This window comes from Saccostrea cucullata, unplaced genomic scaffold (assembly GCF_032062105.1).
Source record: "Saccostrea cucullata isolate Sc308-1 unplaced genomic scaffold, CSIRO_AGI_Scuc_v1 ctg840, whole genome shotgun sequence".
Taxonomy (NCBI): domain Eukaryota; kingdom Metazoa; phylum Mollusca; class Bivalvia; order Ostreida; family Ostreidae; genus Saccostrea; species Saccostrea cuccullata.
The window spans coordinates 98,712-117,649 of record NW_026921190.1 but is presented as its reverse complement, the minus strand read 5'-3'; the positions used below and the strand labels follow the sequence as shown (position 1 = coordinate 117,649).

The 18,938-nt window shown below is 34.5% G+C and overlaps 1 protein-coding gene across 4 annotated transcripts in view; it reads right to left on the bottom strand.

Moving 5' to 3' along the window:
• LOC134259417 (zinc finger protein GLI4-like) overlaps positions 1-18,938 on the bottom strand; it is a 76,717-nt gene that overhangs the window by 12,704 nt on the left and 45,075 nt on the right. For 2 of the 4 annotated variants that reach the window (XM_062742002.1, XM_062742001.1), the window contains exons 3-7: positions 8,309-8,548; positions 7,912-8,047; positions 5,435-5,604; positions 4,439-4,576; positions 87-293 (exon numbers count right to left, since the gene is read on the bottom strand). In XM_062742002.1, the coding sequence (XP_062597986.1) occupies positions 87-293; positions 4,439-4,576; positions 5,435-5,604; positions 7,912-8,047; positions 8,309-8,548 (891 nt within the window). Of the gene's footprint in view, positions 1-86; positions 294-4,438; positions 4,577-5,434; positions 5,605-7,616; positions 7,627-7,852; positions 7,877-7,911; positions 8,048-8,308; positions 8,549-18,938 lie in introns of those variants that run through there. The other 2 variants (XM_062742003.1, XM_062742004.1) reach the window with 2 other exon arrangements.

Genomic DNA, 18,938 nt, shown 5'->3' with positions numbered 1-18,938 from the left:
TGTTCTTAAGATTGGTTATGGAATTGGATATTGTATGGTTACAATATTTGTGAACAAAAGTAAAATATTTGGTTTAAAAATCTCACCTGCAGACAAATGTCCATATGACCCACTGGCAGCACTTGAGCTTCTAGAATTATGGGTGCTCAGGTTAAAGGGATTGAACTGTAGTGACCCCTCAGAGCTGCGAGTTAGACTCTGGATGTCCAGGAAGTCCGAGATCGGGGAGTGGGACAGGGCTCGCTTCCGACTGCGACCAACTATACTCGGTCTTGGACTGGTCAGCCGGGAACCTACAAAATATTGAATGAAAACTTTTAATGACAGATTCTTTTTGTAGTTAGAGAATTTGGGATATATATTACTTGCACTGTCTGTCTCTTTGCAAGAACTTTACCATTAGGCAAATCTTTTAAGCAGTTGGTGTTAGAGCTTTGTTAAAAATTTGAATTTTTTTGGGTTCCAACATTATTGACCTCCTAACTTTGACCTTGGAATTTAATGCAATTTTGGAAAACTTTTATTTCAAGTTTATTCCTTGTGTAAAGCCCTAATTCTGGATATCAATGTTTTGACCTCATGACCTTGACCTAATTTTGGAAAACTCTGACCTTGGCATTGAGCTGCTATAAAGGGACATCAGTGTACTTCCAAACACTTCTTAAATTCTTACATTTTTCACTCATGTTGTGCGGAAAACCAAATCGATTATCAACAACAATATACAATACATGGTAAAACATAGGTAATCAGAGATTACAGAGCTCACCTCAACGAATGTTGTCTTTAAGTAAGGCAAAGTCACACAATTAACCAACAAAAAGTGTACATTCCAAAAATGAAAATATTTAAGCAATTTTGATCTGATACTTTGAAATAGACCTACATAAACAATTTAAACTAGTTCTTCTTCATGAAAATGTAATCAAAATCCAGCATCTGAAGCAAATTTGAGAATTTTCATCTCTTGATGAAAACTTTAACCTGTTCACTCAACCGGAAAATGTAGGTCAGATTCAGCATCCGAAGCAAGCCTGGTAGTGTGCATCCTTAGATGTATCATCCATGCAAGTTTGGTCAACATACGGCTTATAGTTACTTGGAAATGAAACCTGCACCAAAAACTTTAACCTGTTCACTCAACCACAAAATGTAGGTCAGATTCAGCATCCGAAGCAAGCCCAGTAGTATGCATCCTTAGATGTATCATCCATGCAAGTTTGGTCAACATAGGTCTCATAGTTACTTGGAAATGAAACCTACACCAAAAACTTTAACCTGTTCACTCAACCGGAAAATGTAGGTCAGATTCAGCATCCGAAGCAAGCCCGGTAGTATGCATCCTTTGATGTATCATCCATGCAAGTTTGGTCAACATAGGGCTTACAGTTACTTGGAAATGAGACCTGCACCAAAAACTTTAACCTGTTCACTCAACCGGAAAATGTAGGTCAGATTCAGCATCCGAAGCAAGCCCAGTAGTATCCATCCTTAGATGTATCATCCATGCAAGTTTGGTCAACATAGGGCTTATAGTTACTTGGCAATGAGACCTGCACCAAAAACTTTAACCTGTTCACTCAACCGGAAAATGTAGGTCAGATTCAGCATCCGAAGCAAGCCCGGTTGTATGCATCCTTAGATGTATCATCCATGCAAGTTTGGTCAACGTAGGTCTCATAGTTACTTGGAAATGAAACCTGCACCAAAAACTTTAACCTGTTCACTCAACTGGAAAATGTAGGTCAGATTCAGCATCCGAAGCAAGCCCGGTAGTATCCATCCTTTATGTATCATCCATGCAAGTTTGGTCAACATAGGGATTATAGTTACTTGGAAATGGAACCTACACCAAAAACTGCACCAAAAATGTTAACCTGCTCCAAAAACATTAACCTGGTCATTCCTTTGCTGAAATTGCAGCATCTGAAACTTTGACTGGTACAATGAAACACACTAGAACCATCTTCCATGCATGTCTAATCAATATAGGACATAGAAGTACTTAAAAAGAAAACTGCTCCAAAAAACTTAACCTTAACCTGGGACGCCGACGCCGAGGGTATTACATAAGCTCCCCCAACTTCGTTGAGGTGAGCTAAAAATATAATTTCAAACTTTGTGTGAAAAAATTTTTGTTTGTAGATAATTTTTGTTTGAATAGAGCAATGTAGATGTACAGTCATTTATATGGAATGTCTGCATGCCTCTGGGACAAAATGGTCATCTAAAGCTCCTTTCCACCTGGGTTTATGATCGCTTGGTTATCATTTGATGTCTTTCTCCATAAACAGCGTGATTTAAGAGAACCATCATGTGTACCAAGCATATTATCATTGTGCAAGGACTAGCTTTAGGTAAAGAGGGATTTTAGGATATTTTCTTTACATTGTTAGATTTCACAATTCACCAGATTAAAATATTTAGCAATAGAACATAAATTTAAAGACTTCTTTAACCTTTCAATTTTTCTTTCATTTGTGTCAGTTAACATTCTATTCAATCGGATATTTATATCATAGGAAATATCTGTATATAAATTTTACTAGTGTGGTAGGTCATAAGCAATAATATAGCTATAAGTTGTACACATTTAGAACACCTTTGGCCTCTTCTGATAGCCATTTTATACCCTTATGACTTCATAAAGGAGTGCTCAAAGCTATGAAAGAAAAGCCACAATGATATTTATCACAAAGAAAGTCTTTGTCTATCTTTACTTGCAAGTTTATTACTTTCAATAGAAAATATCATAAAGAGAGCTGCAGCAGTTGATAAATGTAAACTAACTTCATCCATCTTTCTTTAATAAAATTCACAATAATTACAAGATTTTTCACTAACTTACAATTATTTCTCCGTGACATATTTAACTAACTTAATTATGTACATGTATTTGTGTACAATGTTTCCTATATATTTGCAAAAATTTAATAGTCACCATTGAATTTCAAACTGACAATTGCCGATGCCAAAGGAATTTTAATAGCCTTGTCCAAAGGACTGGTGCTGTAACTTTAATAAGATGAATGATTCTAATTATTTTACTTTGGCTTGAAGAGTCACATAAACAACTTTCATATCATATGCATGTATTCATTCAGGATATATATGTACATACACATTTTAAAATTTGTATAATTTTGAAATATAAGCTTCTCTGCCCTGCCCAGATATCAAGTTAATGCCTAATAAACAGATTCATCATCCTATCTGAGTCGCAGCCCTATTCTGGTCTCCACATCAAACAGAAGTGACCTGCCATTAGCACCATGCCACTGAACACGGCAGATTATCTATGTAGATATTTGACAAATGTTGGGGACACGGGACATGATGAACTGGACGTTAGTTTTCGTTTTCACTACGGCAGGAGAAACACCTGTCTGCGACATAAATCAGCCTGGCCCAGATTGCCACCCTTGGCTGACGAAGCATGCTACCTAAGGTCCCTCAGTGCAGGCACAGAAAGTCATCAAAATCGTAAAGCCAATACCTCAATGGACATTGATAGCAGGGAGGTGTTTATATCGTTTTTTGTGGCCATTTTGCCTTACCTGAAGTCTCAGGTGAATCATAGGTATTGCCACTTACGCTTGTGACTGTATGATCAGATCAGTTTGATTTTTACAGATAATGTCCTCGCAAATGTAATAGAAAACTCAGATGATTTTTTGTCTGATATCTCTGACTTTGAAACAATCATTAGTGAAATTTATGTGATCTACCAGTCAATGAGTGTTGTTGATGCATGTTTTCCTAGATCCCAATGAAAGATTTCTACTCTAGATATGTAGATTTATGATATAAAAGTATGATAAATATGCTTCATTTTTATGTAGTGTCAACTAATAAAGTCTAAGTTATTGAAACCTCATTTAAGTTGAGGAAACCAAATAAGAATGGAATATACAATTTTTCTTGTTAAACTGTATAAATATATGGCCCTATGAATTTACCTAACTCCTGTAACATATGGTGACCATGCCAAATATCCATTATACCGATAATTTAATTACAGTGGAGCCTCATTTATCCGGACGCTTTGGTTCCTAGTCAATTTGTACGGACATGTGAAGCGTCCGGATACCTGAATCACCAGTTAAACAAGACAAATAAAGTTAAAAAATTCTGTTCCGAAAAAATCGTCCAAATACTGAAGCATCCGTATATCTGGCATCCAGATATCTGAAGGTCCACTGTATAATATTCCACATATTTTTTTTGCAAAAATTTTGCAATTTTTTAAAAGAGAAACTATCAAAATAGCTAGCTTTAATTAAGCTAAAGGCTGAATATGATTTTATTTATTGATCAGTCAACTCTATTCACTATGTGTTTAATTTCATGGAAAAATGATAAATTGTGAGCATAATAAAATTAAATTCATTTTCTAAAGTACTCAATACACGGCATTTTGAGGAATCCTTTGGATTACCTTCCAGTGATCCAGGGAGTGTTATACTTCCACTTCCTGGTGTGGGAGGGATGTCCCCAAACATGCTCCGCCCACTTTGTGACACATGACTAGGAGGATAATCACCATACAAGGAACCAGGACCTCCTAGGGGTAATCCTGAAAATAAATGTAGGTTTACCATCAGATTCTCAGAAAGAGCCAAGAACTTCAGGAAATATCATACCTAGGGAGTTCAGGGGCCACCAGAGTTAGCTCCCTTCCCACCTCAAGGAGATTAATTTTCATTTTGATATCTTTACAAAGATTTAAATTGCCAATTAGCAAAGAAATTGATGTTAATAATTCAAGCAAATGCTCTAAAGACTAACATTGGTGTCTCAAATATTACAATGTTCATTTTGAGATCGTAAAATATTATAATACGATGGCCAATGTAATAAAAGTTCCCAATAAAATCCATTACTAAACATCCTTATTTGAAACTTTATTACCTGTGCATGGAGGTGTTTTTTTTCCCTTCATTGGGGTCTTATTATTACAGTGATGGTTTGTAAGATAGAACATTTTTTTAAACAATAAAATGCTTTCTTTGTTTGTTGTTACTGGAATGAACGGAAGCAGCTGTTGCAGAGAAAATACATAACCCGCATAAGCGGGTTATGTAAATTTTTTCTGCAATAGCAGCGACCGTTCATTCCAGTAACAACAAACAAAGAAAGACATTTTATTGTTTATATTTATATCTGTTTAAATAATCAATTAAAGTAGGATTAAAAAGATTAATTATTGTATTAATGATGCGAACGTCTTTATATGTTCCATTGATGGAACAGCCACGGATTAAGAAATCTGTACAGGCGACATGCCTATTGTAGTTTATGCAGGGATGAACGCAATGGGGTTTCTTAAGAAATAAAGGAGAAAATATTCAGTGGATGTAAATATTTACATTGTAAATTCAAAACATAAAACCATTTCTTAACAAATCACAAAAATGTAATGCTTTATGCATACCTGGTAAGCTGGAAGGACTATATCTTCGTTGTGATAGGGGACTTTGATGATAATAGTTTCTCTGAAGCTGTTCCCAGTGAATGCGGGCTGCTAGGTTTGTGACTGGTTCTCGTGCTAAAGGGCTTCGTAGACTGAGAGAAGGAACATCGGATAAAGGACTGTGAGGAATGCTACAAAAAACAAAGATAGTGAAATATATGTGACTTTAGAGCATGATTTATTTCCTAGAATATAAAGATCATATTTGAAAGATTGTGAATATTGCAACAATGCACACAGTGTTTAAACTTTATGACAAAAACTGAATTCCTCTTTTACGTATTACAATGCATCCAATTAATGCCTGTTCTTAAAAGGTATTTCTAGTTTGTGAGTAGCAACTCCATTTTTTTGTTGCATTTGACCTCTAACCTAAAAACATGACCTTAATTTCATCAAAACTTTTACCTTGAAGAAACACCTTTAGTCTTTGTTGCACATACTTTATATTGTGCAACATACACTTGAAAAGACATACTGTCTCTAAGCAGACCCAAATTAATCACCTACTACCTCTCAAACAAATAATAATATTAAAACCTGATAATAACCTTAAAACTCAAAGAAGTTAACCTTTTGGTTTTCCAAACAGTTGTCAAGCTGGAATTTAAAACTTGACAATTTCAAAAGCCATGTTTTATAACTGAAACAATTTTATTTTTTCTGTTTGAAAATGCACAATAATTGATCCCCCAACCATATAAAAAGACCTAAAACCATACAGTGATGTGTCAAAACTTTGAAATCAAGAAAAACTGTTAAATAAGTAACAGTGAATGATTGATTACCAAAGTGACTCATCTTTTACATGACAAAAAGTTCCAAACCAAACAAATAATGCCAATTGCCTGTATAAAATCCTTATGTGGTAAAAAGCTTGACCAATCACATTAACATGTTTGTCTCTTTTTTAAACCAATTTCAGTTTTTTATTGTCTGGCTTTTACCATGACAATGTTTTTTCCTCATGAAGTAATTCAGGATAAAAGCACATACAAGTTAATTCTACAAAAAATGAAGACCCATGACATTAAACATACTACCTTCTGAGCATCCATGTTAAGTGTACATGGCCATAGCTCTGTTTTGACTGTACGGAGATGGTCAGGATATGGCTGACATAACAGTCCATTACATTGAAGAGCTGTAGACATGACTTTCATTGCATCTTTAGTGTAATAATCTCTTCTTTAGGTGTGTATATCAAAGGCAGACTTAATAGCATCTATGTCTGGGTTTAGGTGTGTGATCCAATATCAAAGACCCTATGTTTAGCTATCATAGTTCTTGCCTTTCTGCTAAATCTTAAGGAAAAGCCTTATCAATATACTGACCTGTGGAATCCCCCTGGAAGTGACCATAACCTTATAACGGACTCATATACTGTGAAACTATATCAGCATATCAAATGATCTAAATTTAAATGTATATAGTACGAGTACAAATAACTTTGCCAACTTTTATCTGACCCAAGACTACAAATTGACCTTGACCTGCTATAAACTTGATTCAAGCCAAATCTGAGTCTGCTTACTGATACATATGCAGGTATAAAATCTACAGTCATTGTAAAAGAGAGAGAAAGGAAAGCTATTTACTCTATCCGCCTACCATCAAGTTGTCATAGATATGACCCACCTGGTATGAGTTATCCATAAGTTACCAGTTGATGAAATGACCCAGATAAAGGGCATTGATAAAGCTTCTTCAGGACATAGATTACTCACTAGACATAGGCTTTTTTTTACAGGTGAGCAAACATCCATTCAGCATTTCACTTAATTACTGTGAACCAACTTTTATTCGCGACGACTTTATTTCGCGATTTACCGGGAGTAAACTTGTTCGCGACGATTAATTTTCGCGATCAAGCCTATTTAGGTTCTGTTGTAAATAGACACATAGACTTTTAGAACCGGTTCGCGGCGAGAAATATTCGCGATGACGAGACTCTAGCGAAACTCACAAAAAATTCTCGTACGCGAATAAAAGTTGGTTTACTTATACAAATGCTCTGCTGCAACTTTAATCACTTCATGTTGAGGCCTGATAAGTTCTTTACTCATGAGGCACAGCAAGTGTACATTTTAGGCATAGGTTGATGATATGACCCTGGCTGAGGCCCCTATCTAGTATGACTTACCCAGGAGGCATAGGTAAATGATATGGCCCTGACTGAGGCCCTTATCTTGTATGACTTACCCAGGAGGCATAGGTAGGTGACATGGCCCTGGCTGAGGCCCCTATCTTGTATGACTTACCAAGGAGGCATAGGTTGATGATATGGCCCTTGCTGAGGCCCCTATCTTGTATGACTTACCAAGGAGGCATAGGTTGATGATATGGCCCTTGCTGAGGCCCCTATCCTATATGACTTACCCAGGAGGCATAGGTTGATGATATGGCCCTTGCTGAGGCCCCTATCTAGTATGACTTACCCAGGAGGCATAGGTTGATGATATGGCCCTGGCTGAGGCCACTGGTATCGTCCCTCCAGTGTGTGGGAGTTCAGTGGTATTGGGTTGTTGATGTGGTAAGGGATGTTGTAGTATCGATAAGGATTAATGTTGAATCCTGTAAAACACGCACGAACTGTCAGTAGAAAGTATTATTGAATTACAGTTTTTATTTTTTTCCCATTCAAAATGACTCAGTCTTGAACTTATGAAGAGTAATTACAATTGGCGCTGATTATTTCAATCTTAAGTTGAAATACTTTTCATTAAGATACTTTATTCATAAAAAGAAATTGAATAGGTAATTATGAAAAGAAAAGAATCTCAATTATATTACAAGCTGGCACTGTTATCAATTCTAATTTCTAGATCTGATTACCATAAGGATAGTCCAGTAAACCATTTCTAGGGTCCAGAAGAGGCTGTACACCATAGTATGGACTCTGTTGTGGAAGTCTGGGATCTATTGGGGGTGGTAGTGGGGTGGGCCCCACCCCCCGATCGACAGTCTCAACCTCCCGTACTGGTTCGGATGTGGACGGTTCCTCATCCACACGTGGGAGGTTACTTGGAGGACGGATAACGTTTGGAGGACGTCGTGTTTTCGAGGACGAGTCAGCTAATAAAAAACAAAATACTGAGTTCAAAATTTTGAAATCAACATAAAGCCTAAAAAATGTATGTGTTTATCTTCACAATATGCTCATTAGTAAGGGTAAAATTGTGCTTTCTGGATTTCATAATCCGTCTTCAGGTGTACATATTTGAACTGATTGTTTTCTTAGTACTTTGTTAGGTAGCTCATTTGATTGCAGCAGCTTGTTTCATAGATAATTAAGAGGCACAAAATAAAAGTGTTAGAATTTTAGCCCAAAAATTGGGCCTGAACCCTGGATCAATCTTCAAGAATTGATGAAATTTAAAGTTCTAAGATTTATTGAAATGATATTTGAAGAATGTATAAGTTGTGGATATTTTCTCTCCTTTAGTCTTCAAATCGATCAAAGTTTGGGAGGGGGTTTATTTAACCTTTTCCAAAAAATTTCTAACACAAATATCTAAAATCATCCAAATAATATTTGGTGAAAGAAATGATCAATTTTAGAACCATTTTCAGCTTAGTTTGGACTTTCAGTAAGGCGTTGCATTCTTGGCGCTACATGTTTACAGCCTGTCAAATGGCGAATAGATTCTCATTGGTTAAGAAATTAATAACATCAGGAACTTTGAATTGTTGTTGACAATGAAGAGAGGACTTGATCTCCACCTCCTTGCAGGACGAAACAATGTAATTGGTTATTTGATAAATTAATTGGCATTTGCCTGAATTTCTATCCCATGTATATTTCATCAGTGAAGGAAAGCTTTGTAATTTCAGAAGCTAATTATGCAACTTGAGAATGCCACGCCTTACTGAAAGTCCAAACTAAGCTGGAAATGGTTCTAAATGTTGCTGAGGATTTCTATACATAAATTTGACAAATCTGTATTTATAAAATAAGTTATTTGGTAATGATTGAGAACAACTGAAAGCTAGAAAATATTCATTAATAAGAGGACAAGAGAATTTTTATCATTGTCTGCAGAAAAGTGCACAGCAGATGTTTTAGCTTTAAGAATTAGCTTGGTAAAAATAAAGAAAAACATCCTGAAGTGCATCTTTAAATCTCTGAAAAAACAAACCTCAAAACTATATATCAGTAGCTTTTGACAGCTCAGCATTATAAATACAGGGAAGTTTGATACTGAGGCAAATATATAGCTTAAAAAGAGCACACTATGGAGCATAAATTGTTTCTCTGAATTTTTGTTCTTGAAGTCAACTGCAAAAAACAGCATCCAGCACAGAAGTTATCTGTGGAGGTTTGATTAGATTCATTTGTGCTAACTTGCAAGCTGAGAGGAAAATTCAGAATGTTTACTGATAAATCAACTCCCCCAGACTTTGCACATGTGGACATTTGGGATGATTCTCTGATTTGTTAAATACTTTTGGATTCTAAAATTATCCTCTGGCACTTTTAATCACAGGTTAATTCTTAACCCTCCAATTTGCTGACTTGGAAATGCATTGTCAGTTTGTCTGAGGGGTTCTAAAAACAGGCAGGTAGACCAGGAGCAGGGGGAGGGGGGGGGCTACCCCCTTTTTTCCAGACATAACTTTTTACTATAGAAAATGTTCATTGCAAGACTAACCCTCCCCCTTCCTTTTTTTTTTTAGATTATCAATTTTTTTTTCAGGTACTAGTTGAAAAAAAATTCTCTGTCTTTCCCCTCCACAATCAAATATGATGCTGTGTCCCTGCAAAGGACTTACAATAAAAATATTGCCTTCAAAAAGTTTAATTGACCATATTGTGAATTCTTCAAAGTTGGGTGGGAGTATGCATCCATATAGGATTGAATAAAAATGTTATACATAATATCTGAAGTCAGTAAGGAGGCAGGAAAATGGTATTTGCACACTGTAATAATTAATGCATTTTTTTCCTTTTGTTTCTCCCTTAATATCAAATACCTCAAGTGCTAGCTAATGTATTAATATTTAAATACATTCCTAAGCACCACTTGTATTGCACTCAAAAGATTTTTTTCCCCTTTTTAGATGTTTTAATTATACTTTCTGCACATTCTTTTAATAATACCTGTCACCAGCATGTTAAAAATTATTTCATAGGCATTTTTTCTCTGTATTAACATTTAACACACAGATATATGCATGTAAAAATCAGGCTCTCAAGCACACCTAACAAATACACAAGAAGACTGGTGCAGTGCTATTTACACTGTGCTGATCAAGTTTCCCAGTTCAGACAGAAGGCTTACACAACCATGACTGTATGTTCGTGCCATCATGTAAAATGTCGCTAGTTCTTCAATAAATGTCCCAACAAAAACACTCTTTATTTTACAACCTGTGAACAGTGTACTAAAGACACCATCATAAATTAGTGACATCTCTTCTATACCCTGCAGCTCCTATTACCTTCAGTGTCTACAAAATCACCCACCAGAACGCACAGCGTACTGCCCCAGCTCCTACCCATATCACCTTCATAACTTCTGACGGTTTTTTTTTTTTTTTTTTACTTTTTTAACCCCTCGTATTTTTTCAACACTTAAGCATCCAATGCCCAGAGAAGTGAATGACACACCCATAACTAAGTTACTGAGCACGCATTATACATGCATTAAATCTCAGAACATATCTCATCTTTTATGAGAAAAATTTCTTTTAAATTTCTTTTTGAAAGCCTTTGAAGGACACTTTTATTGTGTTATTGTGAAGAATTTTCTCATTTAAAATTCATTATGTCTGGCAATCCATTTGCATAATTTAAAGAATTTAAAAGAGAAAAGTCAAATTTTATACTTCTATATAAGGGCCAAAACATTCACTGAAAATTAATTTTTGAAGCACAAGAAAAATACACAAAAATCTTAATGCTAATTAAGAATACCATACCATAATTTAACATTTCCCTTTTTGCACTTACTTTTATATACAGGAGTTGCGTATTTAAGACTAAATGCAAAATGATTAATTCAAAACATTAATGTTAATGCTATGTTTAATTCTGAAGTGTCTGCAAAGAAGACATTGGATCTTTCTTTTTTTTTTTTGCAAAGTACTCAAAGTAAATTTATTTGATTTAATTAAAATTTTGTTAAAAATATCTTTTTAAATGTTTTTTATATGTTCAATACAGATTCTACATCAAGATGGATATGACACTCTTTTTTCCCACTTGGAGGTACAAAGGGTCCCCATTGTTGCTTTTTGAGTACAACATGAAGGTTATTAAAAAGAAAAAGAAATTTCTGCTTCAACATAAAAAAAACCTGAATATCTGTCAAGTTGAAAGCCTGGGCCAGACCCAAGAACCAGAACTAATTGCCCACACTTAGGAGGTATAAAATATGTTTCTATAAAACAGTTCATGTGCAATAAAAAAAATCAAGAGATATAGAAGATTTCACTGGGCTTTCATTTCAAGTCGGAGGTTTAAACAGAAGGCTTTGTTATTTCCTGAGTTTAGTCACACAAAAAATGATTTTTTGATGATTTTGAACCCTTGCTACCGGTATGCTTGAATAATTTGGGGTTATTTTTTGGAAACAGCTAGGAGAAATCTAATCACTTAAATGGGCTTTATAATAAGGAGGAATAGCTTTTGTCTCCTTCAGAGGAATTAGTCAACATGTTGAAGAACTTGATTCTCCTAAAATCATTTGTACAGACGTCATAGCTTCCTCTTGTACTGGCATTTATCAAAAGTTCTTGGTAATTATCGGGATATTTGATCAAATATACTTCTCAATTGAAAGAAATTGGTGGGCAAAAAATTAGGCTGGATGACAATATGATCTAACACTATTCATCTGTCAAAATGTCTGATCCAGGCTTTGATAACAAAGTAATCTGTATGCAGTTGTGTTTTTGAAAAAGGCTCTGAACAAGACTTGCATGCTTGATATATTTACCGTAGTCTCGCCTCGTGAGTGCTGGCAATACATTAACAAAATGTCATAAACCTACATCGGTCATAATACATAAACCCACAAAGAGTCGTCTTCACATCTCATTTAATTATCAATCTGTGTGTTAAAGCGCAAAAGGAGGTTCCCTCAAAAGGCATAGACTGCACAGGGTGAAATACAAAATATATTAACATAAAATCTTTTAAAAGGACAAGATCTTTCATTTGAAGGATGACATGTAAGCTTTCTTTAAGAATATAAACCAAATATCTTTGTTACATAACTTCTTATACAGAACTTTTTTCTTCTGGGCTTGCCTAATGAAGAGTTTGAGACATTGCTTCAAATACTTTGTTTCCCTTATAAAGCACATACAGATGAAATTAGCTTTCTATCAATGCTATGTCACTTGTAGTAGGAAAGGAGAAATGCACAAGGAAAACCTATGGCTGGACCGGGAATCAATCCCGGGACCCCTGTATCACTAGTCAGGTGCTCTAACCACTGAGCTATCCAGGCCGATATCCACGGTCCATAAAGCCCAAACTTCTACACACTTCAAGAATATTTAACTTGTACTATAGAGGTAACAAATGCAGATTTTCCAATGACATTGTCTACCAGTTTATCAGTCACCAATTCCTATTGCATTCACTGCTCCCACCCATTTCTTGATCATAAAAGAGAGAAATAGTATGGTGCATTTTTGTAAAACTTTTATTGATCATAAGTCTCTGCATGATGAGACTGCATGTAGCTCTACTTTTTTTTATACTTAACAAAAGCATATGAAGGTAGCATTTGGACTAGAAATTTCCAGTAGCCAAACTGGTCAAAAACTGTAGCAGCTAGAGTAACATTTCTGAAGAATTTCACAGAAATTTCAATCTTTAATTTCAATCAACAGTGTTCAACAAAATCAAAATCTGACTCAGAGAATTATCCCAGTATATATATGGTCTACTTGCAATAGTGTTTAGTTACATATGTAATCAGATAAAAACTTGTGTAGTGGAGAAATGTTTTAAATTTCAATGGAAACTAAAAACTTGTGACTAATAATATTGTAGGAGAAATGTTATTAAATTTCAAACTCTTTGAAAGTTGGAAACTATGTAAATTAGGCAGGTTGATAGGTCAGGAGCTAAGGAGGCCTAAAATGCATGCAAATCTCGTGCGCATCTTCTCTATGTCTGAAGGAGGCAAAATGTGCATGTAAATCTCGTGCGGCTGCCTAGGTGTTTGACGTCATTGGGCGAGGACTATTGAAATCGGCATGAAAGTCGTCGTGTAATTTAAGTCTATATCTACATTTTTAAAGTCTAAATCTACCATTTTATTTCACAATGAATATTGCTTCAAAAAAGGTTATTACATGTATCTGCAAAATTAGAGATTTATTTAATGATTAATATTGCTTCAAAAAAGGTTATTACATGTATCTGCAAAATTAGAGATTTATTTAATGATTACTAAACAATTTACAAGTCTGTTCCATGATCCTGGGACCTGGCCCCCTGATCATGAAACATATCTTAAGTATAAGTCAAAATCTTTACACTTTAACGTTGGGGGAGGGAAGGCAGTGTTAATTAAAGCAGATCAGAATTATATTTTATATATTCACAATACTAATTCCTAATTATACGCGAGGAATTAATATCTCGTAATTTCGCGAGAAGCATCACTCGCGAAAAAATATTACTCGCTTTTATTTTTATGGTGCTGAAATCTATGTAAATAATGTTGTCAGTCTGTTTCAAAAATGAATCTACTAGTGTTGTTATTTACAACTTTTGAGATTAATTCAATAATTAAAGCCGCTTCATCCGAAACAGGCACATATTATCTTAAACAATAAAAGTATGTCATTAAAAAATATATAAAAATTAATTATAAGATTGATTTAATAGTTTATTACAACAATCCTTACATGGAAAACATAAAAACTTTTAATAATCTAAATTGATATCTAATTATGTAAACCCGATAGTCTTTTAAAGTCATGATATATCTTTTAAAAATTTAAGAAATTAACTGAATATAATCCATAGTAATTTTTATATTAATATGCATATTTACAGAATAAAGGAAAATTAGATATTTTTAAAGATTTTTTAAAAAGGGAGTTTAGTAACGAGGGCTAGAATATTGCCCGTGTACACTTTGTTGTGGAAAAAATGCTCGGGTTTGTTCTTCATGAGTTATACATGTAAGCGATAAATTTAATTTTTCGAAGGTAATTTCACGCGATATCAACAATGATCAAAGTTGAAACAATTTTTGGACAAATATTTTTCAAGAAGAAAAACGAATATCTTTTTTTAGCTAACAAAGTGTGATAGGCACAAGCTGATTAATGAGTTTTTGTACCGGTAGTCAACTTGGTAACTCAATTTGAAAATTAATTTATTCTAGAGAAATTGGTTGAAAATTCTTCAGATCTGATTATGTATAAAACAAGCTCTTGACTGAAAAATATGTATGAAAACTATGACTGAATATAAACATTTTACTAGAAATATCTGTTCTTTTGTATGTCTACATACTTTCCACTTTTAGATAATGCTGATTTCAGTCTTCAACAAACACTCTATCTGTTGAAAATTTGCAAAGAAAGCAATAAACTTTAATCTTCTCTGTATCACAGAAAGGGGAGACTATAGAGAGGTCCATTTAAAAGTTCTTTTGAAATGGAGATAATCACTAATTTAAGAAGTGATGTCAAGGTCAAAATAAGGTCAAGATCAAAATTGTTGTTCCAGTTTAATAGCTCTTATACACATGTATCACCATGGGAAGTATGGAAAAATAACTATAAAAGCTTCTTTAAAAATTTTCAAATCAAACAGTGAAATCTGGGTCAAAGAAAAAGCCATGTCAAAAAATGTTGTAGTTTATAAGTTCTCACCAGAATGTATCAGCTTATAAGGTTTAATAATAATATCTTGTATGACTTCTTTGAAATTGAACTATTCACAAATTTTAGTGAGGTCAAGGTCAAAGGAAAAGTCGAGATAAAAAAATGTTGATGCAGTTGAAAGCTCTCATAAATGTTAATCAGCTCACTTCTACTAAAGCTTCAAATCTAAGAGACTTTACATACCCACTTATCAGGGGTCTGTGTTTTATAGGGAGGGGGCAGGGTTTCCAAGGGCACTTTTAGTTGGATCAGTTTATAAATTTAAGATCTCTGCAAATTTCAGTGGGGGTCCAGAACCCTACCCCCCTTTCTAGATCTGCACATGCTATCCTAACTCTTGAACATCATGGTCACTGATACAGTACAACACTTGCTCTATGATTGTAAGGTTTTGGGTTTTTGAGCTTCAGTTGCGGGTCCTTCGAATGAGACCTTAAAAATCCTGTCTTTTCTTCATGGCAGGTGTCAAATGGCATGATAAAGGTCCCTCACTGCTCAATGGTCCTGAGTGTGAGTAAAGGCTTTAATTTGAATTTCTTCACCTGTATATGTTGAAGTCTCTTTAAAAGTGAAAAATTCTTCAATGGGACATTAAACAACAAACAATTAATCATCCTAGACCTGATTTGATTGATTGATTGATTGTATATTGTTTAACGTCCCTCTCGAGAATTTTTCACTCATATGGAGACGCCACCACTTACCGGTGGAGAGCTGCAAATTTCATCCTATACTCGGCACTCAGAACCATTGAGCAGGGAGGGATCTTTTTCGTGCCAGCACCTTCTGCGAAGCGAGACCTCGGTTTATACGGTCTCCACGTCCCACAGTGGGATTTGAACCCGCGACGTAAGGATCAACTCATTTCGCGACTCTAGAGCAGACGCCCTAACCACTGTGCCACGCAGGCGATGCTCTGATTTGAACAAATTTGAATCTTTATATATAAACCTAATAATACTTCCATATTACGACTCTGGTATTCCTCTGTCGATATTTTAAAGAAAATATTTCTCCTATAATCCCCATATAAAAACTGATTTCCGACAAATAATTTTGAACTCCTTTACCTTGAAATACGGAGATTATAAACTCACAATTATCAAGTTCTTCAATCCATTGAAACAATATAAATTGGAAGCAGAGCATCACGTTCCTCCAAAAACATCAGAGGTAGGATCAGGTGCCATGGAGGAGTAAGCATCCCCTTTCAATCTATCTGACCCATGGTGTGGCGACCCAAGAAAATGGAATACTGTATAGGGGGAAAATAACTCGCGGTGTTAATATTCGCTATATTCACGGTGATAATAAATCCGTGAATTCAAGAAACAGTGAATAATTTTTCAATAATCTCCATGTTTTATTTGGAAATTTGAGAATAGACTACGATAGGTTTAAATACATTTACATGCACCACTGTATATGGTCATTTCAGTAATTACGAGTAGTACTTGTCAGTCAATTATTTTAATTAGCACGCTTTACATTAATTCAAGTCAACAGATAATAACCTGTAATTGTTAAAAGGCTTTTTAATAGCCAATCAAAACACGTGGGCCATGAGTTTTGATTACTCGTACGTAACTAATGTTACCACGCACGGTGTGTGCATTACCTGCATTATCATGCATATTATAGTTTTTATCGACATTTTAATTTGATTTTAAAAAAGCATTCAAATAACTATAGAACTTACTGAAGATTTGGAAGGATATTATTTCGTCGACCTACTTTTACACATTTATTACCGTCCAGTGGTTTTTCGCCGCGATGTATTGAAGATCTTGGAGTGTACATGCACTCATCGTAATAGAATATAGGAAAGTTATTTGACGTTTGTAGTCAAGGACTTTTGATAACTGCACTGTTTTAATTAATCTTCAATTATTTATTGAGTCTAACTATTTTATTTTAGCCTACCCTGTTGTTCGTGAAATAAAGACATAACAATGATGAATGTCGTTTACATGTAGCAATGGATTAAACGGATATAGACAAGGGAGGTAACTTCTATAACATAAGAATTCCGCAAATTCAAGAAACCGCGATCGTGTCCGATGAGAGAAAACCGTGAAAATTACAACCCGTGAAATTAATCCCCTATACAGTAATCCACAGACAATTCAGTGTGTAAATAATGGCCTGACAATTAGTATGAAAAACCTCAGCATATGACTTAATGATAGATTGTTGGTTAGACTCTGCAGTTAATACAGTAATAAATAGTACAGCAACTCCATGCAAAAAGCCTTGTACATCACTTTTTATATTTTGCACTATGATGAAAGATGTCTTCTCATGAAAATTTCATTTATTCTAGTGAGGTAAGAGGAGATATATTAACCCCCCTTTTGTTTATCGTTGTAGTGGTAATTGTAGTTTATGAAACTATATATAGCCACTATAGTTCTAATATTATGTCTCCAGGCAGTAAATAATCTATGAAACAATTTTTATTATAGCAAATATTTTTCTGTTCTTTAAGCACTTAATTGATTATTCAGTTTTTTCAATGTTTTTAACACTTAAACAAACTCATTCTGAGGTTATAGAGATTTACACTTCCATAAGGAGGTCAAGACAAGATGTCCCTATATAAAATTTCCATCAAAGATTAAATTGGTTTTTAAACTGCAGTATTTACAGATTCAAGTGGTCAAAAAATATGTTTTGAATCCTCTTCTTGAATCTTTTATCCTATGAAAGAATTAATACTCGGCAATACTTTGACTTTATCTTCAGAATTTCATCCTAATATCTTTTTAGACTAATTTCTGATAGCATTCTCAGACACCTTGTATCCAGTATCATCTTTATATAATCAACATCCAAATTCAAATTCAGATATCTTCTTCAATTGATAATCCAAGAATGGCACAAAAAACAATAAATCCCTTTGCACATGATGACAATGGAATATGAAAATCCCATCACTACTTGACATTCATGTTACACGTAGACCGTCATATTTAAAATATTAATAATGGATCTGCATGTATACACAGTATTGCAGACTTTGGGCCACACACAGACACTTAAATGTAGGTGGGCTATCAACACTATGCTGTAGTGTCAATGTAAACAAGTAAAGGTTACAATGTCTTTGAAATATGACATACTCATGGAATGCATACTTCAAAGATATCTCCGCCGGGTGTTTTATGGGGTCTTTTTTTTTTCTTTTTTGCAAAAAAACGTACCTTAGGAAAACTTGTCAATATTTTAATTTTGCTTAGCTATCAGTAGTAAATATAATCGAAGTTTTTGTGACAAATTTTAAAAGAACTTATACAACTGGAATTTTTTTGACATAATTTCATTGATTTTCAAGTCACACAACCTCATGATATATCAAAATACAGGGCCAGGCCCTCTTACATAACTGGTGCCTATTTTACTCTTAAAAGATCTGAAACTTTAGTCGATTGAAAACTGGAAAAATTGACAATTTCTCTGGGAAAAAAAATAGCATTTGAAAATCTTATGAAATATATTAAAAACCTTTTTCAAATTAATGTAAAAATTATTCGTTTTTTTTTCCTCATTACATTTAGGTCAAAGTGGCAAGTTCTTTTGAAAAACATTCAGGACCCAGGAATCT